Source organism: Penicillium chermesinum (assembly GCF_028974085.1).
Source record: "Penicillium chermesinum strain IBT 19713 chromosome Unknown utg000004l:1.0-3345178.0:1.0-3348027.0, whole genome shotgun sequence".
In the NCBI taxonomy this organism is placed as follows: domain Eukaryota; kingdom Fungi; phylum Ascomycota; class Eurotiomycetes; order Eurotiales; family Aspergillaceae; genus Penicillium; species Penicillium chermesinum.
In genome coordinates this window covers 363141-384538 of record NW_026695314.1, presented here as the reverse complement: position 1 = coordinate 384538, position 21398 = coordinate 363141, and the positions used below count along the sequence as shown (strand labels likewise).

Below are 21398 nucleotides of genomic sequence, written 5' to 3'. Positions count from 1 at the left end.
CCGCAACGTTTTAGTGAGAGATATGGGAAGAACGGCAACTGTGGAAGCGAACTTGCTGTTCCGTGGAAATTCTCTCTTGACAAAGGCACTGGACCAACACATGCGTCGACTCGGCAAGGAATACCTAGAAGATACAATTGGAGAACGCCTGCGCGAGATTGACGAGAGCGATCCGGAATGCGAGGTCGATCCATCCAAAGTGCCTCGTCCTGAAGATCTTGATCGCAACTGGCGGAACCTAATCAACCTAACGACTACTGTGTGGAAATCCATAGCTGGGTCTTGGTCTCGCTGCCCCGCCGAACTACGACTCATCTTCCGACATGTGAGAGCTTGTGCGGAAGACCGCTATGGTGATTTCCTGCGAACTGTGACTTATAGCAGTGTTTCTGGCTTTCTCTTTCTGCGATTCTTCTGTCCCGCCATCCTGAACCCCAAGCTGTTCGGGCTGTTGAAAGGTAAAATTTCATTGGCCTGGGCCATCCTTTTCCTCCCCTCGTGTTTTGGGGGTCATTTGCTAACATACATACTGCAGATCACCCTCGACCCCGTGCTCAGCGTACTCTGACACTGATCGCGAAGGCGCTTCAAGGCTTAGCCAATATGACAAACTTCGGTAACAAAGAACCGTGGATGGAGCCTATGAATAAATTTCTCATTGGCAATCGTGTGGAATTCAAGAAGTTTGTCGACGACATCTGTGATATTCCAGCGAACGGCCTGTCTTCAGTTCCAACCCCTTCATACACTACTCCTATTCAGATCTTTGGACGACTGCCAATTCTCTCGCGGGAAGGGTTTCCCAGTCTACCTTTCTTGCTCGACCAAGCGCGCTGCTTTGCTAATCTTGTCCACATTTGGCTGGAAGTTGTTCCTGAGCGACTCAACGAAATGAACGAGATTGATCCGTGCCTCTCGAAGTTCCACGAACTAGCCCTGCAACTACAAGAGCGAACGGAGGATTGTGTCGATGAGGCAGAGCAAGCAGAGCGACCAAACGGCAACCTAGAGGCCAAATGGGAGGAGCTTGTCGATTCGATGGAGCGATGTGTGACATTCTACGATGAAAGCTCTAGCAAGCCAGCAACCTCAGCTCCAGACTCGAATGCTGGTTCTCTGTCAAACGTCAGCCAGCGTGGCTCAGTCGGCTTCTTCGCTCCCCGCCCTGCCATTCCCCGGCGCTCAACAGACAATACTGCCGAGGAAGACGAGACCCCGCCGAGCTCATCATCTGCCACCTGGGATCAGTCCCGGATGCCGTTCTCAATTCCCCGTTGGTCCGACGCGCGTGACAGCACTGGAAGCTCCAAAAACTCATCCACCTATTCCCTCGACTTCGGCGAGAGTACGAAGGCTGCTCGCAGGTCCAGCGTGTCAAAGGAGTCCAACAGCAAATACCGCTTCTTTGACTTTGTTCCCAACACGTCTCGCCGCAAGGCCAAGGAACGCGAGCAATCTCACCACTCGCAGGAAGACCTCCGGAACCAGTTCTAATCTGTCACCTACCATCCCCCCCCCTTCCTTCACCTCCATCCTCCCTCTATACATGTGCTCATGAAGTTCACGCTCTTCTGCTCACTGTTTGCTTGCTTTGTCATTTCGCGTCCTTGATATCCGATGTTGCTTTCTTTCTCCATGTCGTCCGCATGTGTCACGGTGTTGATACCCTTCCCCCTCCTTTCCATCTCCAAGTTACGCCCTTCCCCCCTCCCCCCTACATCTACCACCCTTGACGAACCCCGCTCAGCCCTAGGGGACTGGATCCTCCTTAAAAGGCGTACGAAAATACATTAAACCTGGGATTTGACCACGGTTTATACAAAAGCATGGCTCTGGGCTTTGATCCCTGGACTGGGGTTCGTTCGGGGTAGGCTCCCTGCAGTGTTGTTTTGCGCTGGTGGACTTTGGGAGAGTTGGCCAGCATGTAAATACTCTTGATATCATCCCCAAATAGACGGATTGGACTTCTGGATGCACTTTTTCATTCGTAATACTACTAGCAGTGGGCCGTAGGTTTATTTCAACCTAGCAGTTTCTACGAATATATGATATGAGCGGAAACCCATGGGACTACCTACACAACAGTGGAGAATATTTATGACAATTACACACAGGAGTAGGGTTTTCTATTACATACTCACGGAGAGGCGAAGTGGCAGGTGATACCTGGAATTAATCGAAAATAAGTGACGGGAAACGAACTTTGCAAAAAAAAAAAAAAAGAAAAGAAAAGAAAAGAAAATAAAAGAAAATAAAAGAAAATAAAAGAAAATAAAAGAAAAAAGAGAAAGGAAGTTAATATCGACACCTCGCGGATTTGAACCGCGGCCCGCGAACGGAATAGATTTCTAGTCTATCGCCTTAGACCAGACTCGGCCAAAGTGCCATTGGAGATCCACTTCCAGTCGACTATTCGACCATTAGATGATGGGTTGACCAACTTTTGCCACTGTGGACCAGCGACTGTCCAGCCTACAGATCAAATTTTTCATATGGATTGCATGGTGCAATTTATACCAACGCGTACCGATAGATAGAGTCCATTTCCAAGGATGGTAGCACTGAGTTTAGATAATTGTTGGTAATCAAGTACTAAGTCAGCTATTTACTACTTATCTAAAAAGCGAACCTGGCGTCTGAAAACTAAACCCGGTGGTCAAATCCCAAGCAAGGTGGCCTCACAGTCATAGCATCTCGTCTACTCGAGCATTGGAAATCCCCAGTGCTAACATATACCATGCACACCGCTTTTTACACTACCTATTCTGAGCTATAGAAAGCTCGAAACGAAACCAAGTTGATCCTGCTGTGCAAAAGCTAATTTAGGTGGATAGATCCCAAGCTTGGTGTATTTCGTTGGTTAGGCTTCACTGTATGATTTCTTTATTCATACTTCTACTATCGTGTTGACATCTTTAGCGCTTTTGGTATACTGCAACATTGTATATTTACAGGAAAAGCCATCCGAGTGTATCGTAAACCTAGCTCAATAACACCCGAATCTCCCCAGTTGTACGTGGGAATAGTGACCGCAAACTCCACTGATCCCCTGATTCGTCGTCTTCCTCGCCATCTTTTCCATCTGGCTTAGTCTTGCGAGACGATCTCCCGCTTCGTCCACTTATAATGCTTGCACCAGTGCCCAGAGTAACTTGCGTCATACCTCTTGCTTCGTCTGCAGCGATGATCATACCCTCCACGAACTCAAAGTCTCGACAGAATGCCTCCACGGCATCCTCTGTGACACTTTGGATAAGCGAAGCACTCTGCAGCCGCTTCAGGTGATCGGTTGCATCCATGAGAGCCGATGGAAGGAAATCATCGAGCTGCTGACTAGATCTGACCAAGGCCTCGGGTTGAAACGCGGGTAGGGAGGTGAGGTCTGTGAGTTGGGGCTTGGATTGGGCTCCCTTCTCGGAATTCTCCGGGCTTGTATCTTCATGGTCTTTGGTTGATTTGGAAAATGGTTCCAAGGCCGCGAGTAGTACCTCCAGTCCAGAATTCTCGAGCAGGAAATCATGTTGAATATCAAGTAAGTTGGTACGCAAGGCAGATATGGCGGAGGACAAGCGGGCCATGTGAGTTACGCTCGCGAAATTAAATGGAGACAGGGTAGCCTGAGCTGCAAGAAGAATGTTGGTCCGATATATGATCTGCGCGGTAGGATCATCTAGTTCTTCAGACGAGCTTCGTGCTAGATTCAAGAATGGGTCGAAAGCCGCGCGCATGACGGGTGTGAAGGAATTATCTGCATCGGTATCTGAGGGCTCATCTGGCCCAACTGAACCTTCATAAGTCTTCATCAGAGAGACCAGATTTTCCAGTGCATCCAAGAGGAATTCCGGGGGCGACAAATCGGGTGGGGGTGCAAGAGCTAGCTGATCACTCGAAAGACTGGTAACCTGCTCACCCATCAGAGCCTCAAAATGTTTGAGTGTGAAAGTCTCCAGGTTTTGCATCAAGTCTACCAATTGGGTATTGGGCCCGACCAGCTTGGAGAAGGTAGCCCGATAGAACGATAGCAGATTGATCACCTTATAGCAAGTGATGGGATCATCATGGCCCTGAATCACTAGTTCAACACGCTGGCGGAGGGATCGGGAGACGCCAGTCAGATCTCGGTTGACTAAATCGCTAAGCGCTTTATGTCCGTTAAATGCCATCATTTCATCTTCTTCATTGATTCGAGCCCACGGCTCACTAGTCAAGCCAGCTTGAATACCCCGTGCAAGCTCATCTCCGTCGGCAACGAACAAGGCTTCTAGAGCCTCTCTTTCCGAAACGGTGGTAGAGTGCACCCAAGCTAACATATCACCAATATATCGTAGTGGGTCATGGGCCGAGAACTCAATAGGCTTGACAGTGCGGTCACTAGTACCAGCACCGTTAGCACTAGCCATCGCATCGGTCAGAGCATAGTGGAATGCGTCGGAAAGGACATAGTCTCGCGCTTCTGCGAAAAAATCAAGACAACTGTGAAATAGACTGGGCCGTTCTGCTAGAACCCGCAAAGCACGGCGGATGGAGCTGCTGATGCGAGGATCCTCGAGATTCAACGACTGGAACTCCTTCTGGATCCACTTATATAGCTTTTGGTATGCAGCGTTCAGATGGCGCTTCGTCATTTCCATGATCTCTAGGCCCAGACGCTGGTTCTCGCCGCCAAGAAGCAGCTCGCAGTCGTTATGCACCTGCTTGACGCGGGCAAGTACGTCGAAGAATCTGTCGCTCACCGGCTCCTCAGCCGATGTCAAGACCATAAGTTCCTCCTCGGGCACCATGAAATGTTTGGAAAAGGCGTCGAGGAGTTGCTGTTTCGTTTCCGTGTCTTTCTTTGACTGGATCAATGCGGTCGCTTCTTCGAGCACGGGGGTAGTTTCCTGCTTCGCTATGTCGATGTGTTTCCGCATCTCATTGCAGGTCTGATTCAACGAAGTTATAACGCTTCCGATCCGCTTTAATTGCTGTTATATTGATATGACGTTAGATGCTCTGAATGGCACAATTCCTCGACGTTTCTTCCGTGCTCAAAGCTCACCTCTGCTACCTTCCCAAAATCCCGCACAATCTCCCCATTGCAGTCAACCACCTCTTTCTGCACATCAAGCCTTAGCTGGCGCCGAGTTTCCGCAGTGTTGTGGATTCCTCTAATGCTCAATGTCTCCAGCGCATCACGGATGTCGGAGTCAGCGTACGAAGCGGACAGAACCGAGGTCAGACGATTAGACAGGGCGCTGGACCGCTGCGAAGGTGGTGATAGTGGGGACGAAGCGGGCGACGGGCCATCTCTGGGCCCCGAGAAATAGCTGGTCATATTGAGACGAGTGACCGAGTCAATTGGCCGCGTGTCGGTGGGGGGAAACGAAGGTCGCCGCAACGTGGTGTTAGACCGCCTTCGTCGATCTTATCGCATTTGCTTTCCGAAGTAAACAACCCGCTCTCACACTAGATCGGCCAACTACACATTATGGATTCCTTTGACAGTCCATTGGCATCGCCAACTAAAGCTCGCCAGGCTGCTATTCAAGCCAAGGACTGGGCGTATGTGAATACTTGGCTCAGCCGGCAATTCGCCCCGAAACCAGTCCCTCAATTCGAGCGAAACGAGGATACACTCAAAGTACTCCTGACCCTGGCCGCCGCCAACGACGCCGCTGACGAAGAGGCCAATCTTCAACAGCGTGCGCGAGAAGAAGCTCTTACGGCTTATAGAGCAGTAGAAGAGACAGAGCTTAAGGATCCACACCAACGACAAAAGAACGACTTATTGGAGGCAGTCGAAATGTGCCTCGATGACAAGGGACATGATGACCTGAACGATCTTGCTGAATCTGCTGCCATTCTCGGGAATACACTTAACCCCGAACCAGAGGATATAGGCCAATCTATCGTGGAGCTTTCCGCCGAAGACTTTGATGCGCGAAACCAGATGGCGAAAGTCGAAACATTACATCGGTATTTGCAGAAGGAACTAGCTCGGCTGCAGACCCATTTAGAAGACCTCAAGTCTAATCCTGCCTTTCAAATTCCTGAGGATATCCAGACGTCGACATCGGAATGGACGCGAGGAACCAAGACGCTGAACAACAAGGTTGGCGAATACCAAGACCGCATCGCATCATTGGAACGAAATCGGCCACATGGGCCCACAATCGACGAGCTCATGCACGAGGAGGAGGGTGTTCTTCGGCTCCGAGAAACCGTGAAATCGTTGGAGGGACGCGTACGAGCCTTCCACGATTTGCCCACGGATATCCCCGCGGCCCGGGCCAGATACAAGGAACTGGAGCTTGAACTAAATCAGCTCACTCGTCAACGCGATATGATGTTTGGGAATCTTATCGACCGAAGATAGAGACGTCAGTATATAGTTCAGCTTGGTACTCTGCGTATCGGGTCTGGTATCTTCTTCCTGAGGAAAATCTGTACATGATCCTCCCTTATCACCATACTATGCACGTTAGCAACTACACTTAAGACGTCAAATCGGCTCCTTGAGGCCTCAATAGATTTCGCTCCTGAGATGCGCTTTGCCTAGGACAATCAAAGATTGTAGCTTACCATACATGATGATGCCTTCAACTCATTTGGGAGTATTATGAGCTACATCAAAGTTAGAGACAGGAAATGCGCAGGGGGTCTGAAGGGTCACCAGTACAAGTTGTGCAGCTTAGCTTGCGAGACTGCTGGACGGCAAGATATCACAAGTGTCATAAGGGAATGCTAGGATACGGTCATAGACATTGCTACGGGCTATACAGAAGAACAATAAGTTTACGAGCATGAATATGTCAAAAGCTTAGCGTGGTGTTTGCATTGGATAGCTAGGTATCTCGAACTGGAATCATAAAATCAAATGGTATCGTCGACTCGTCAAAGAATCTGCCTCTGGAAACATAGAAGAGGAACGAGTCTCAAAGTGCAGCTTAGTTGTTGTTCATGCCAAGGGCGTTCTTGACCTTGTCGCCACTAGGAATCCAAACCGTTAGCATGTGGGTGGCGATACAAATCAGAAAGCTGCGCTTACATGGAGTTGCTGGCACCGCCATGAGCCTCATTGTCAGAAGCGCGCTGGGTCTTGTCGAAAGCCTGCTGAGCGCCACCCTTGTTGTCATCGGGCTGGACGCCACGAGCGATGCGGTCGCCGGTGTCGGTGACGGTCTCCTTGACCTTGTCCTGGGTAGACTTGGTGGAGTCAGGAGTAATCTCCTCCTTGGCCTCTGTGTAAAACGATGGTTAGCTCATGGATCTCACCAAGGGACCTGATGAGAGGTTAGAACAAATCACATACTGGTAGAGAAATCCTTGCGAGCGGAGTCGGACATCGTGGCTGATAGAATAGTTGATAGATTCAAGTAGAGAAGTTGGATGGATACTGAGAAGTTGGGTGATGGGAGATGGAAAAGGAAGAAGGAATCTCTATCGATGAAGATTTATATAGCCCGTCGAAATGAGTCTCACATGCTATCCAAACGAAATGACGTCTTCTATGTTTGGACCATGTTTGCCTAAGTTCATCCTAGACCCTTAGAGGGTCAACCCCGGACTATACCAGCATGTACGTTCCAAGGTTCGGTTAGCAAAATATGTCAAGCTAGACTGGTACAGCTGGGGTAACTAAGAATAGGCCACTAAGAACGAGCTTGAATGGGTGGTTCCACCGGCCGCGAATCATCAATGTAAGGATTATCTGGGGCCTACATGCAAATGACGTCCCCTAGATAGTGGCGTGGAGGGGTAAATGACGTTGATCTATAAACTGGATCTGTCACTTGCCCAGGTGTCACAATGATCCGTTACATCAGCGGTTACGCCCAATCTGGCATAGTGACGTGACAAGGCTTCGGTGCCCCATTATTCAGGCGGAAACATCTTGGTGCCTGAGAACGAGCTGGATGGCCTGTCACTGAAAAAAGAAAGCGGTGAATCAACCTTATCTACCCGGATAACTATTGTCCCGGGTTTCCCTCACACCGCCCGCCCTTTATGCCCCAGTGGGACATGATGCTGCCCATTCCAACCTGATCGACTCGGCATTCAATACTGCGATGTGAATCTTCTAGCGATATGCGCTTTCACATCCCATTCGGATCTTCGTCGATCTCTTCTATCCACACACTTCTTGTCTTGTTTTCGGTTGAACCACCACCGACCCTGATCCTTGGTTAGCTCCGTATCTTGTCGCAGCGCGGAACTCTATCAATGGCCGCTGCGGAGCCCTTCAAACCGGCTTCGCGGTGGGAATTCACCCCGGTTTACGAAATACTGAAGCGACCTATCGAAGTTGACATACCTGAGCCGCTTCATAACCCCGCGGTTCCTTCGCGTCCCTCCCACACCGAGTCTCCAGTCTCTCTTCTGCCTCACCAGAAAGAGCAAGATGAGGCTTCTAGCTCGAACCTTCAACCAGAAGCGAAGCAAAACTACCGCAAGCTTGGTGATTTCGGCGCTCTTTGGGATTTGATCGCGCTCAACAATACTCATCTTGCAGACACTACAGCTCAGAATTCTCCTGGCTCCTGTTCCGCCAAATTGAACGATTCATTGCCATGTTCACGACCAGCTCTGTTGCAGAAGCAAAACCCTCCAGTTGACGGTTCGCCTGGGTGTTTTATCAACTCCTCGTCTTCATTAGACTGTCCGGTCTCCCCTTCTAGGCCTATCCCTACGCAAAAGCCTCACATGCGTTCTACACATCCGCCCTCACCTGTCACAATCCTCAAACGAGACTCATCCAACACAACTGGTCTCAATTGTACAGCTCAAGCCACAGCTCAAAAACCTTCAACACCAGTGACCAAAGCTGAATTATCCCTTGCCACTCCAAAGTCCAAGACCAAGTCCAGGCGTAAGGCGAGGGCCAAGCCCAATGGAACCGCGGAGAGCAGTGCCGACGCAGAATCGGATTCAAGCAATATCGTTCCTGGTCGACGAACTACAAATCCTGGGGGATTGCCATTTATCCCTTCACAGGTTTTGGCGAAGGACAACCGCCAGGACTACGAATCTACTTTACCCTCGTCGTATGATGACCAGGATACATTGGTGAACTCCGGTGCCGTGAAACCTGAAGGCATCATCTCTACTCCTCGTCACACCCAAATTATCCCGCTGGTATACAAGAATACCCACGAACGTCGGGTATTCCTGATGACCAAGCTCCTCATTGATTTTCCCGAGTACGCCCAACTTGTATCGCAAGTGGGACGACTTCCCTCCTTCGGAGATTCACAATTGTCACGTCCCATCCACGTCTTTGTTGATATGTCCAATGTAAAATCCATTATTCCCGGCTTTTGTTTTTTGTTCCTATACTAACGGTCCAGATCCTGGTCGGATTCCACAATGCAGCGAAAGCCTCTCGAGGCCTCGATACGACGGTCCGAGTGCGCCGCCTCCACATGTCTTTTGCCAATCTCTCGTTGATCATGGAACGGGGTCGACAGGCGACCAAAAGAGTCTTGGTAGGCTCTGACAGAGTACCTTCTGTCGACGAAGCTGAACATCTCGGCTATGAAGTGAATATCCTGGATCGTGTTAGCAAGATGAAAACCACGCCACGGTCGCCACACCCACGCAACCTTGATGTGCAGAACTCTCATCTCTGTTGGTCTGAAACGGCCGGTCAGAGAGAGCGCTGGGTCGAACAAGGCGTGGACGAAATTCTGCACCTAAAGATTCTGGAAACCTTGCTGGACACCGAAAAACCAGCAACCATCGTCCTGGCTAGTGGTGATGCAGCGAAGGCTGAGTATTCGGGTGGATTTCTAACCATGGTCGAGAGGGCCCTGCAGCGCGGCTGGAATGTCGAGCTGGTAAGCTTTTCTCAACTCACGAGCTTTGCCTACAAGAAGAAAGAGTTCCGTGCGAAAATGGGGCACCCACTTTCGCATGATTGAACTGGATTCCTATGTGGAGGAGCTCTTCGATTAGGTCTTTTGTGTCCGAAGTTTTATCTATCTTTCGTACCAGGGCATTTCGCACGCCTGTAGAGTATTAGGGTGAAACCAGTCTCTACTCTCAACATCCTCATCAATCAACTGAAGTTCAAGGCAGATGCGTGATTATCCTGTAGCCCGTATAGTCCAGGAGATCTCCCCACATAACGTATCTGAGCTGGCCAGCTGGCCAGCTGGCCAACAATATATTCGGCAACTCGTAAAAAGGACATACCGAGTCAAAATACTCATAGTAATGTCTTCTTTACATTTATCCAGTAGCTTGAACCGCCAAGCAAACAGCGGGCTGATATTGATGTTGATGCTGTATAGATGCGGCTCTGTTCTGATTGGGCAAACGTCATCAGGCAGTGGGCGGAAGACTCCTGCCCGCACCTGCTGCCTCAATGCACTCGCCTATTTAATTGCGCCTGGAAGACTTCAACCCGTACAAAAGACATAGGACACAGCTTTCGCGTTTACCGTCTTGGCTTTGTGCTCTGAAAACCAGAACTTGGGGTAGAAAACAAAACGTGCCCCGTGATAAGCTTTTGGAAGCTTCGGGCCAAATTCAGCCACATTCTACATCACCTATTTGCAACCAAGCAAATCCCATACTCCCAAAGTTCGAACCATTTCGATCATCACATCCTCAAATTCCTGGTTAGCATCTAGAGCTTGAATCTAGGCTCTAACCATGGCCCAATTCACCGACCAAGATTTCTTCGGCGGGGCAATCCGAGGTGTTGTGCCGCAGCGCTGGATCGACGCAAGGTAAGCAGAGCCTCCCCCCGCATGCTCTATAGTTTTGCTTCCCCTCTCAAGATCCGATGTATGCTCATCGATCTCAATCGTAGAGCAAAATCCCCACAAACCCTTCCCAATTTTCCCCCACTAAAAAACCCACCGCTAATAAACCATAGCAACCTACGCGAAATCCCAGACCACCAGGAGCTCTTCCTCTCATCCGACACTCTGTCAAGCCTGATCATCGAAATCAACCAGCGCGTCTCCCAAGAAGACGCCCTCAGCACATTCCGCACCCTCAGTCAACAGGACCCCACCCTGGCCGCCGGGAGCGGCAGCCCAGCAACCGCGTCCCCTGAGGCTATCGACCAAGCGGCGGCTCTGTACCATCTGCACGACCTCTGCGAAGAAGGCGATGGGTTCCAGGTCGTCAGCCCTCCGCATCGTGTTAGCCCGAGCAAGCTGGTGGCCACCGCGCCGGCTGGGTCGCCCGTTGCTGTGTTCAAGGGTATTGCGCAGATCAGATCTGTTCCGCGACAGCGGGGTGGGCAGCCCCCCTCCGGTCCGGGGGCTGTGGTCGCGGGCGAGGCTGTTGATGGGGGTCAAGTGCAAGCGACGACGCTGACATGTCACTATCTGTTGGTGCGGCTGCAGGCGCAGGAGACGGATCTTTTGATCTTCTTCAATGTGCCCCACGAAGAGTTTGATAAGGAAGGGTGATGCGCAGGGGCTGGCGAAGGAGGAGAGTCTTGCCGAGGACACTATTCAGGCGTTGGTAGAGGAATTTGAGATTCGGGACTGGGGTCTTTTTGTTTGATTTAGAAGGTTTAATGAGGAGTCAGGGTGTCAGGGTCCGCGGGATTGGAAGACAAATTTGGGAGGAACTTCAGAAAGGTATCCAGAGATATGAATCAGAGGAATCTGGACTTCTAGCTAGCGCAATTTAGATAGGCGTAATACAAGATCTACAAGAGCCCGTGAAGCCGATACTCGTCGAGAACGGAGAGGTTCACCTAGAAAGCTGGAATAGATGCATGAAACAACGAGAAGACATAAATCTTCGTGGTATCAACAAATTGCTAAAGGAAATATCAGAGAAATGAGAAGATTTTCAAACCAGGCCATAGATCAGATGTACGAGTCCTCCCAGACAAAATCATAACTTCAGCTCATCTAAACTGAGCTTCACGTACTCCATCGATTTCTTCTGGAAGTTAGGAGGGATAGCGCCACTCTTCTTGGGTGACACGTTTCGTGGCTTGGGCTTAATTTGCTCCAGTTTCCCCTTGCAAGTGCCGCAAGAAAACCGAGTTGTATCGAGGCTCTTCGAATGACGACCAAACTGACAGCCACAGTTGACACAAGCCCATACGTACTTGTAGTCAATCTTGTAACTGTGTTTTGTTGTGACATGGATCTTGCCGCCGTATTCAGGGTGGTCCTTCATGGCAGTGGCACATTTTTGACCCCAGGCCTTGAAGCTGGGGCCATGAGGCTGGTCGACAACCTTTGAGATCATGTAGTTGGCCAAGTGACAGTATTCGTGGGCGAGAGTATTGGTAAGTCGGTACTCGTCGACCAGGATGCGATCTGCGAGCTCGATTTTGGCGTAATGCAATGGTAGGTTACCCTGGCGCTGCGAAGCTCTCCATGTAGCCCGGCCTGCTGTCTTCTGGAGTGTCTTGGACCAGACGATCTCGACTCCACCAGTTTCTTCAGCGAGCTGGATGATTTTCCCTCCAGTCACCGCGACATCCAGGTCATGGAGGAAAGATTTTGCGAGCGCTTCTTTCTTGTTGTCGAACTCCTGACGGAGCGCTTTTTCGGCGCGCTTGGCTTCAGCTTCGGCCTTCTTGAGGGCAGTCTTACTGGGCGTCTTAGGCTCGGTGGATTTGACAGGCGATTTAGGGATAGGTTCAAGCCCCGAGCCGGAATCTTGGCTACTTCCTTCATCGTCTGAGTTATCAAACTCTTGCAAGAGCGCTAGCATTAATCTGTCCGATTTGGGCTTCTGAGGCGAGTGCTTGTCATTCCAGTTGTTGGTTTCTTCTTGACTCCAGAAAGCATCCATACTCTCGCGGTGGGGTGTTGGCGGAATCCGGCTTTTTTCTTTCTTGGGGGACCTGAGGCGACCGCTTGGTGAAGGGCTTGAGGGTGGTGTCTGCTCATCCTTCCTTGCGGGCTGGAATGTTGTAGGAGAATCTAGCTCGGTAACCGACCTAAAAGGACCAGTTAGCTAGGTTGGCCTTTGTGTGGTCAACAGACAGGAGGCTGCTCATACGTGGAACGAGTTGTCTCTAGCCCAGAACTTGTATCATCTTGACCTTCCAAGCCTTCTGGATTGTCTTCTAGAGCAATTTTATTGAGCTTTGTGAGAAGCTGAATGTCGTCCTGAGACACCTGTCTTGGGTTGCTGACAGAGCTTGAGGAGCTTTTCTCATCCCCATTAGACCCCAAGCCCAGGTCCCGGTCACCCGCTGGTGAAGGGCTTCTGACTATATCACTTGCTCCAGCAACGTCTGGCTGTGGACGCCGTCCTCTGACCAGCCTCCTCCGGGCTGATCTAGGCGGTGGGGGGTGGAGAACTCTTGGGATCTTCCGAGTCAGATCCAGATGTCTCCTGATAGCTGATCTCGTCATTGTCACTAACAATGAAGTCGTCTAGTGAGTTGAAGCTGGTATCTGCGTCGCTGTCTTCCCGCTCGCTCCCACGGCTCTCGGGACTCATGCGGCTCCTAGGCCGATCTTGTAATCGGCTTCTCTCCGGGGTCTGTTCGAAACGTCTTGGAGACGGCTGGGGTGAGGGGTCGACTGAGTATGAGTCCATTGTGTCCTCTGTGAGATCATTTTCCTTGTCATAGTCATCTGTCCCTGCTTTGGTGTTGGGTCTTTGTCGTCGTCTGCGTTGAAGGGGTAGAAGGAGGGAATTGACAGGTGCAGCTTTGAGGGTCCGCGTAGTCTTTTGTTTCCTTGACGGTAGCGATGAAGAGGTTGGGTCTCCATCGTCTCCATCGTCTTGGTCGTGTGTCTGTTCGGTGTCTGGGAAGATGTCGAAAAATGCCCCAGAACTCTTCTTCTTCTTGTGTGATGGACCTTTGGAGGATCGGTCTTTGACAAGCTTTTCTGTACCGAAGCTGCCTTGCTGGTGGACCGATGGTTCTTTTAGCCCTGTCCTCTGGCGAGGCTCGCCTTGGGTCCGGTTGCTTGTAGTGTTTAGTCGTGCCATAGTTGTGCAGTCTGCGCCCGCGGGAAGCGAGCTTTGGTGGTAATGGTGATTGAAAGCCCCTGGGTAGTCTCCCCAGTAGCACAGAAAACGAGACAGTGCTCCAAGAGCCCACAAGTGTTCTTCTGTGCCTTGAAGAAGATTTTGTGATTCGGGAGAGTTGCCCAATGTTTTCTCGCTAGTTGTTGGCACGGCAACCGCCGAGTATCAAGCCGATCTCTTTCCGGATTCTCCACCCCAACTGCTAACTAGTTACTGCCAGTGGCATGACCAAATGATAGACCCAGTATTGAGAAACACTATTCGCGAGGTCCGGTGTACTTTGCTCTATGCAGGGCGGCCACTTTTCTATATTCGAAGCAACGGAACGACCATCTCCCGGGGCTTTTATCGCTACCCCGCTTGCGCTGACTGGATATCGCACCAGGACACCTGAGAGTGCTTATTACCCCATTGATTTATTCGCCTAATCCACAACGTTGAACCTTTGTAACCTGATTTCTTACCGTGCTGGTCATATTCATGGATGAGAAGACACCTAGCATGGCAAGTCTCGCCGATATGCATTCCCTGGAGCGGAAGAATAAGTCTCAAGTCTCACGGAATCATGCACCGCACGAGCTCTCTAGGGCTGCCAAAAGACGATCTCTGCGAGGCCATAAAACTACTGTTATCACAGTTGTAAACAAGTAATCTCCTATTATCAGTTCCAAGCCTTCGTGATCGACTAGAGACCCAGCGGTTCCCCGATATTCCTTCCTATAGCATTTCCAGGAAAAGAGGTGGTCGAGTGGTCGAAATGCATGCCCCCTAGGCACAATGTATGTGGCCCTGGAGCTGAGTTCCAGGAAGAAAGGCTGCTTGACGGTGTCGCAGACTTAGTCGCCAGCTTTCCGAGCCTTGGATGGGCGTCATTGAAGGTTCGGGTTCGACTATGGCGATAAGAACGTCAGATCCTTTGCCTAAATGCATCAAAAGATTGTCGCTAACTCTCTGCTGGCTCTTTAGCTCTCTGCAACTCAAACTAGCGCCTCTCACTGTATTTTAGGAACCTTTCAATGCTGACAGCTCGCATTCTGGTTGCCTGGCCACCAGGGAGCTAGGCGCCCATGAGCCCACGGTATCTGACGACTTGCAGCCCGCTGAGCTTGGGATCGTCGACAAGTGATATTCTTCGACTGATCCCAAGCAACGATTACATCCGGCCGCGCAATGTGCCTGCGACGGTCCCCTTTTGAAAGACTAGCATATGCAACAGGGCATTACACAGCCACGATCTCTGATATCTGATGTAGCACCAAAAAACGGGCTCGAAAGCGGTTCCTGTCTAGTTTCATGGGATGTTTCAGTTGGACCAATGGATAAGAGCGAGAGGGCGACTCAAGACCCCGCTTGGGTCGATACAAGCCGCGGAACGACAGGAAAAGATGGTGCCGGGGCCGAACGGTCCCCCCCAATGTGCAGCAGAACAGGCGATGATTGGTGGGGGGCGCCTAAGAGGGGCTGACCGGATAACCAGGGAATCATGGAGCGATGCTAGCGGTATTGTGTTTTGGCCCTGTTTTGGCCCTGTTTCCCCTGTTTCCCCTGTTTACTTCGTTTACTCGGTTTATTTTGTTTACCCTTTGAAGCTTCGGCTTATTTTTAGGCCTCAAAAATACGAGGATCCGTCGGATGCCGCCTCCAGGCTGTCCGCCAGTAGATCAAGCCTTTTGGAAGGGTCCACTCCCAGTCTGGGATGAACCAGCCCGCGCGAATGAAAATCCCTCATTGGCTGTTGCCCTGGCTCATTGAGCACAAAACAGCCTTTCTGGTCTTTAGCGCACTCTCGTTTCAGTATTGATTACCGCTGGTGTATACAGTTGATCCAGAGTGGGACATCCTCCCCGTCACACTGTCGGTATTTCTTGCTGCTTGGGACGCACTTTCGCTACCACATTTCTTTTATTTTCTTTCACGCTCTTTCCCCTTCTCGCGGCTCACAATTCTAATTCTCAGTCGCTACATTCAAGATGAGGTCTGCTGCTATCGCCGGTCTGGCTCTCCTGTCGAGCCTGGCCACTGCTGCGTCCGTCCCACCAATCGTTACGAAAGTAAGGCCATCTTCTGTTGGAAGCGCTTCCTCGCTCCTGCTGACAATTTTTCCAGGGGTCAAAATTCTTTTACTCGAACAATGGAACACAATTGTGAGATCCGGTCTTGTCTCTCGACACTTTTACTTGCTAATCATTCTGATCTGTAGCTATATCCGAGGGATAGCCTACCAAGGTACGCAGGACGCCATGCGCAAAGATGTCACTTTCATTGAAACTAATTGCTGTGTTCCCCGCAGAGAACTACGATGGCGGCGGTGCGTCAGGAACAGGCGATACGGGCAGCGACGCCTACACCGATCCCCTCGCCAATGGCACAATCTGTGCCCGTGATATTCCCAACCTCGTCAAGCTCCGCACCAACGTGATTCGCACATATGCGGTTGACCCGACCCTGGACCACGACGACTGCATGAACCAGCTAGCGGATGCCGGTATCTATGTCATTAGTGACTTGGCCTCGCCCCGCACCTCCATCGATAGCAATGCCCCCTCCTGGACGGTGGATCAGTATGAGCGATACACCTCAGTCATTGACACTTTCCAAAAGTATGATAATGTGATCGGGTTCTTCGCTGGGAATGAGGTTATCAACACCCCCAACCAAACCGCGGCGGCAGCTTTCGTCAAGGCGGCTGCCCGTGACATGAAATCCTACATCAAGAGCAAGGGCTACCGTGACTCCATCGCAATCGGTTATGCTACAACCGATCAGGCGGACATCCGCGAAAACACCTCCGACTACCTGAACTGCGGCGACCAGAGCGATGCGATTGACTTCTTTGGCTACAACATCTACGAGTTCTGCGGCCATGCCACCTTCCAAAGCTCCGGCTACGAGGCTCGGACCGAAGAGTACTCCAACTACTCTATCCCAGTGTTCTTTTCCGAATACGGATGTGTGACGGTCCAGCCCCGTGAGTTCCTAGACGTGCCAATCCTTTTCGGCCCACAGATGGACGACGTTTGGAGCGGTGGTATTGTCTACATGTACTTTGAGTACGGCGGCAAGTACGGTCTGGTCTCCTCCGATGGCAGCACCCTCTCTACCAAGAGTGATTTCAGTTATCTTTCCAAGGAGATTCAGAGTGCCACCCCAACTGGCGTGCAGAGCGCCAGTTACACTCCCACCAACTCCCCCCGTTCGTGTCCTAGCGTGGACAGCGAGACTTGGTTGGCCAAGGCAAGCCCCATGCCCCCCACCCCCAACGCGGAGCTGTGCTCTTGCATGGTCTCCAGCCTGTCCTGTGTCGTCAGCGACGACGTGGACCCGCAGGACTATGGCCAGCTTTTCGGCGAGGTCTGCGGCTACGGCAAGCACATCTGTGACGGGATCTCCCACAACGCTACCACCGGATCTTTCGGCGCCTACAGTTTCTGCTCCGCCAAGGACCAGCTGTCTCAGGCTTTCAACGCCTACTATGAGAGCCAGGACAAGGACAGCACTGCCTGTGACTTCAAGGGCTCTGCCAAGACCCAGAAGGCTAGCTCTGGCTCTTCTCAATGCAAGGCTCTCATTAGCCAGGCTGGAGGTGCCGCCGGAACCGGCTCCGTCACTTCCCAGCCCACGGGCACTAACGCGGCAAGCACCTCTACCTCTAAGGGTGCTGCTGCCGGTGCCAATACCCCCTCTGCTGTGATGGTGAACGGCTGGTTCACTTTGAGCACCTTGATGGCCGTTGCTGTGACTGGGTCTCTTATGTTGTTCCTGTAGATCATGATCCGTGTTGATATTTCATGACCCCTAATGTTCCCCGGTTGTTTTGAAGATATTTGAGAATGATATGCCACATGTACCGATAGGATAACACGAATATTGACGGCTTCTGCCCGCGTGAATTGTATGGCTATGGCTTAGGTTTGAATGAAGGTGTTTTTTGTTTTTCTTCTAGGGGTCACTTCCACAAACAATCCCAGTATTCCTTTCGTATCTCCATAATCGCCGCTGATACTCCGAGTCCATGCCCTTCGGGGTTCGAAGCGGAGCACTCCCAACTCTCCTTGAAGTTTGAGTGAAAGGGAAGATATACTTCCCGCATAACTATTCGCCTGATCCTCTTGGAAGCATTCAGCTTCATCTAATCGTTTCTACAGGCTGATACGAGCAGGAGTATCAACTAGGAGCCATCTTTAACTTGAAAGGTGCGTTGCTAACTCGTGGCAACAAGCAAGGATATCTCACAAGAAAGCCAAAGACATAAAGGAAATCATGATTCCCACATTGCTCGAGCTTGGAAGACTAGGGACCATCCTGCTGCCAACATAGGCCGACTATGACAAAACATGCGGCTAAACACGCTGATAAGCGTGCCGGTCATGAGTTCGCATCTAAATCTGCTGACGCGCCACTGGCATAGGGGCCCAAGCGACATCGTGAAACCAGCCAAATGAAATAAGATGCCAGTCCAGCGAAAGATTAAGAAACCATCATGGGACGCAAAGCGATCTCTTATCTCGGGAAGCTCAGCAATGCGGGGGGTCTCGTGCCTAAGCGACCGTTGTGGAGTTTCGGGAATTTTATCAGATCAGCCGCTCATCGCATCATTTGAGTCTTCCGACATTCTCCTTGCGCGCATTGGGGAGGGCCGAGCGCTTCTATATAACAGTCCCAGGCCCCGACTTAAGGCCCTTCCCCCCTCCCCAATTCAAGCGCCGTGATGACCGTCACGGCCCCAAAGCAGCCGTCGGAGACTCAGCCTGTACTGAGAGACGCCGAGCACAATGATCGGTTCCGCCGGCTGGGCTGGGTGAGACTCACTGTCATCTCGATAGTCGAGGCCATTGCCCTGGGAGCCCTCGGTCTTCCTTCTGCATTTGCAACGCTGGGCATGTTCGCCGGCATCGTGCTCACGGTTGGCATGGGGCTGATAGCCATGTACGCCGCGTACAACGTCGGGCAGGTCAAGCTCCGGTATCCCGAAGTCAAGCATTATGCGGATGTGGGGCGGCTGTTGATGGGAGGGTTTGGGGCGAATATCTTCGTGGGAAGCTTTGTCGCGCTTCTGATCTTCGTCGCTGGATCGCACTGTTTGACCGGCGCTATTGCCTTTCGGAACATCACGCAGACCGACTCCTGCACGGTGATCTACAGCGCGGTGGCGGCGGTGCTTCTGATGCTGTTTGCTATCCCGCCGTCGTTCGCGGAGGTTGCTATCCTTGGCTATGTCGATTTCGTCTCGATCATCCTGGCTATCGGGGTCACGATGGTGGCCACGGGGATCCAGAGCGGCGGGGTCTCGGACTGGTCCGCGTGGCCGATGCCCGGAACGACGTTCTCGTCCGCGCTGGTTGCGGCGAATAATATTGTCTTCGCTTATTCCTTTGCGGGCTGCTTGCCTTCCTTCATGGAAGACATGCATACGCCGGAAGATTACGTCAAGACCATGTGGTGGCTCGGGGGCATCCAGATCGTTGTCTACACGCTGACTGGCGCTGTGATATATGCGTTTGTGGGCCAGAGCGTGCAGTCTCCCGCTCTTCTATCGGCAGGGCCGGTCGTGTCGAGAGTGGTCTTTGCGATTGCGCTGCCGGTGATCTTCATTTCCGGATCGATCAACACGACGGTCGTGTGTCGCTACATCCACGATCAGCTCCATCAAGAGAGCATAGATCATCATATCAGCACAGCGCGTGGCTGGTCTAGGTGGCTCGCTCTTGTCTCCGGTGTGACGCTGATTGCCTGGGTTATTGCGGAGGCTATACCCGTTTTCTCGAATCTCTTGTCGATCAGCTCGTCCTTGTTCATCTCAGGCCTGTCGTTCTATCTTCCGCCTGTGATGTGGTATTTCCTGCTTCGCGAGGGCGAATGGTATGAACGGCAGAACTGGAAGCCGGTCGTATTGAATGGCATCGTCTTCTTGGTGGGGGTGGCTGTCTTTGCCTTTGGCACTTATGCTAGTCTTGTTGAGCTGGTAAGATTGCCTCACTTTGCCCCCGAAATGCTGATGAATCCCACTAACGGAAAGTTTATCAGATTCTCAAATTCACGTCCGGGGCCATTGGGAGGCCTTTCTCGTGTTCTATCTAGATTCGGATTAGAATTGAGCACCATTTTATAGAGCTGGCAGCCTGGCCTCTAGCCAATCTTTTCGTTACATTCCCAGATAGAATTGGTGTCATACCATTACGACCAACAATACAGTCACTTATAACAGGTCCTATACCCCTGCAGAGTGTAGCTTTCTACTAACACCCAGCTAAAGCTGGAAACAGACCAAAAAGGAGACACTCGGGCATGGCCCAAGAACACGACCGGCAGAGAATTGGAATACCAAGTCAATAGCATCGGAGATACGCAGGGCCAAGATAACACGTCCAATAGAACCCACATTTGCATTTCCACTTCATGGTTCAGGCACAGGCAAAGTAGCAAAATAAGCCATTGCCTTCTTATTCACCTCCGGCGTCAGGCCGCCTTCCTTCGCGAACTCCCCCAGGATCTTGAAATAATTAATATAGAACGCCGGTGTGAAGGTATTAAAGAACCGTGCCTCTTCGTCCGTTGAGTTGGAGAACGTATGAGGACTCCTCGTCGGCACAACCACATAGTCGCCCGCGCTAGCATCGACATCCGGTTTCCCGGGGATGTGGAAGCGTACAGTTCCTTTCGTGACGAGGAAGGTTTCGTCGTGCATCTCGTGCCAATGGGGCCGCGGGCCCGCCGTTCTGGGCGGGATTATTAGCTCTACAGCGCTCAGGCGCATATCTACAGGACTTTTAGCTTGGGTCGAGGGTCTCTTTCCAGGTTTGTTCGTAGGGTGCTTACCGGTGTTGGATCCATCTTCCATGACCCGGAGCTTGAGAGCTGGACCAAGGCTTATTGTCTCGCCGGCTTCGGCGGGCACGAAGCTAATCGGGCGATCTGGGACCTCCATTGTGCCGGTAGTTAAGTCTGTGACTCTTTTGCTCTTGGATTGCGTCTCGTATGGGGTGAGGCATAAGGCTACTTATCAGCCATGTTTCATGAGTTACTAGCATTCACAAAGCCGGAATTAGGCTTGTCTCGGACGCGAATTGCTAATCTCCGTCTCGCTTCCACGGGGATGGTGTGAGCTTCATAAGCGGTGCTCGCTTAGCATATCAAATGGGCCGCCTGACGCTCTATGCGTCGGGGTCGGAAATGGGGATTGCCTCAAAAAAGAAACCCTAATTCTATCTCCGAACCCGCGAGGGGCCGTCGTGGCGAATGGTTCGGAATTGATTCCAGTTGGATTTGCGAACTGAAGAAGCTATATTGATGTATACGAACTGATGGAAAGTGGTAAAGGTAGTGGTAAGTATGTCGAATAAGACCCCCCACCACGACGTCAACTGGCCATTCATGAAGACCAAGTCTACAAGCCTTAACACTATCAGCTGCATGTAAAAGCCTCAAAGTTAGACATCTTTAGGGTCCAC

General features: G+C 51.3%; 10 protein-coding genes across 10 annotated transcripts; 6 read left to right on the top strand and 4 right to left on the bottom strand.

The window, feature by feature from the left end:
* Positions 1-22: 22 nt before the first annotated feature.
* N7468_005036 (RasGAP domain-containing protein) lies at positions 23-1494 on the top strand (the record flags this gene model as incomplete). Its single annotated transcript, XM_058474333.1, has 2 exons — positions 23-458; positions 536-1494. 2 exons carry the CDS (start codon positions 23-25, stop codon positions 1492-1494), a joined length of 1395 nt encoding a protein of 464 aa, XP_058330073.1.
* A 1487-nt stretch (positions 1495-2981) lies between these two features.
* Positions 2982-5314, bottom strand: cog6 (Golgi transport complex subunit COG6; the record flags this gene model as incomplete). The annotated part of the gene is made up of 2 exons (XM_058474332.1): positions 2982-4964; positions 5039-5314. 2 exons carry the CDS (start codon positions 5312-5314, stop codon positions 2982-2984), a joined length of 2259 nt encoding a protein of 752 aa, XP_058330072.1.
* Positions 5315-5467: 153 nt separating this feature from the next.
* On the top strand, positions 5468-6355 carry N7468_005034 (uncharacterized protein; the record flags this gene model as incomplete). Its single annotated transcript, XM_058474331.1, has 1 exon — positions 5468-6355. One exon carries the CDS (start codon positions 5468-5470, stop codon positions 6353-6355), a length of 888 nt encoding a protein of 295 aa, XP_058330071.1.
* A 571-nt stretch (positions 6356-6926) lies between these two features.
* Positions 6927-7325, bottom strand: N7468_005033 (heat shock 9/12 family protein; the record flags this gene model as incomplete). The annotated part of the gene is made up of 3 exons (XM_058474330.1): positions 6927-6969; positions 7028-7220; positions 7292-7325. 3 exons carry the CDS (start codon positions 7323-7325, stop codon positions 6927-6929), a joined length of 270 nt encoding a protein of 89 aa, XP_058330070.1.
* An 877-nt stretch (positions 7326-8202) lies between these two features.
* N7468_005032 (NYN domain-containing protein) lies at positions 8203-9899 on the top strand (the record flags this gene model as incomplete). Its single annotated transcript, XM_058474329.1, has 2 exons — positions 8203-9273; positions 9327-9899. 2 exons carry the CDS (start codon positions 8203-8205, stop codon positions 9897-9899), a joined length of 1644 nt encoding a protein of 547 aa, XP_058330069.1.
* Positions 9900-10635: 736 nt separating this feature from the next.
* On the top strand, positions 10636-11502 carry mog1 (Ran GTPase-binding protein MOG1; the record flags this gene model as incomplete). The annotated part of the gene is given in 3 exon segments (XM_058474328.1): positions 10636-10712; positions 10862-11372; positions 11386-11502. The coding sequence occupies 3 exon segments, from the start codon at positions 10636-10638 to the stop codon at positions 11500-11502; spliced, it is 705 nt and encodes a 234-aa protein (XP_058330068.1).
* A 339-nt stretch (positions 11503-11841) lies between these two features.
* N7468_005030 (SprT family zinc-dependent metalloprotease) lies at positions 11842-13911 on the bottom strand (the record flags this gene model as incomplete). The annotated part of the gene is made up of 3 exons (XM_058474327.1): positions 11842-12904; positions 12967-13180; positions 13272-13911. The coding sequence occupies 3 exons, from the start codon at positions 13909-13911 to the stop codon at positions 11842-11844; spliced, it is 1917 nt and encodes a 638-aa protein (XP_058330067.1).
* Positions 13912-15920: 2009 nt separating this feature from the next.
* N7468_005029 (glycoside hydrolase family 72 protein) lies at positions 15921-17715 on the top strand (the record flags this gene model as incomplete). Its single annotated transcript, XM_058474326.1, has 4 exons — positions 15921-16001; positions 16057-16094; positions 16151-16176; positions 16241-17715. The coding sequence occupies 4 exons, from the start codon at positions 15921-15923 to the stop codon at positions 17713-17715; spliced, it is 1620 nt and encodes a 539-aa protein (XP_058330066.1).
* A 943-nt stretch (positions 17716-18658) lies between these two features.
* N7468_005028 (uncharacterized protein) lies at positions 18659-20028 on the top strand (the record flags this gene model as incomplete). The annotated part of the gene is made up of 2 exons (XM_058474325.1): positions 18659-19912; positions 19975-20028. The coding sequence occupies 2 exons, from the start codon at positions 18659-18661 to the stop codon at positions 20026-20028; spliced, it is 1308 nt and encodes a 435-aa protein (XP_058330065.1).
* Positions 20029-20344: 316 nt separating this feature from the next.
* On the bottom strand, positions 20345-20875 carry N7468_005027 (cupin domain-containing protein; the record flags this gene model as incomplete). Its single annotated transcript, XM_058474324.1, has 1 exon — positions 20345-20875. One exon carries the CDS (start codon positions 20873-20875, stop codon positions 20345-20347), a length of 531 nt encoding a protein of 176 aa, XP_058330064.1.
* Positions 20876-21398: the final 523 nt, after the last annotated feature.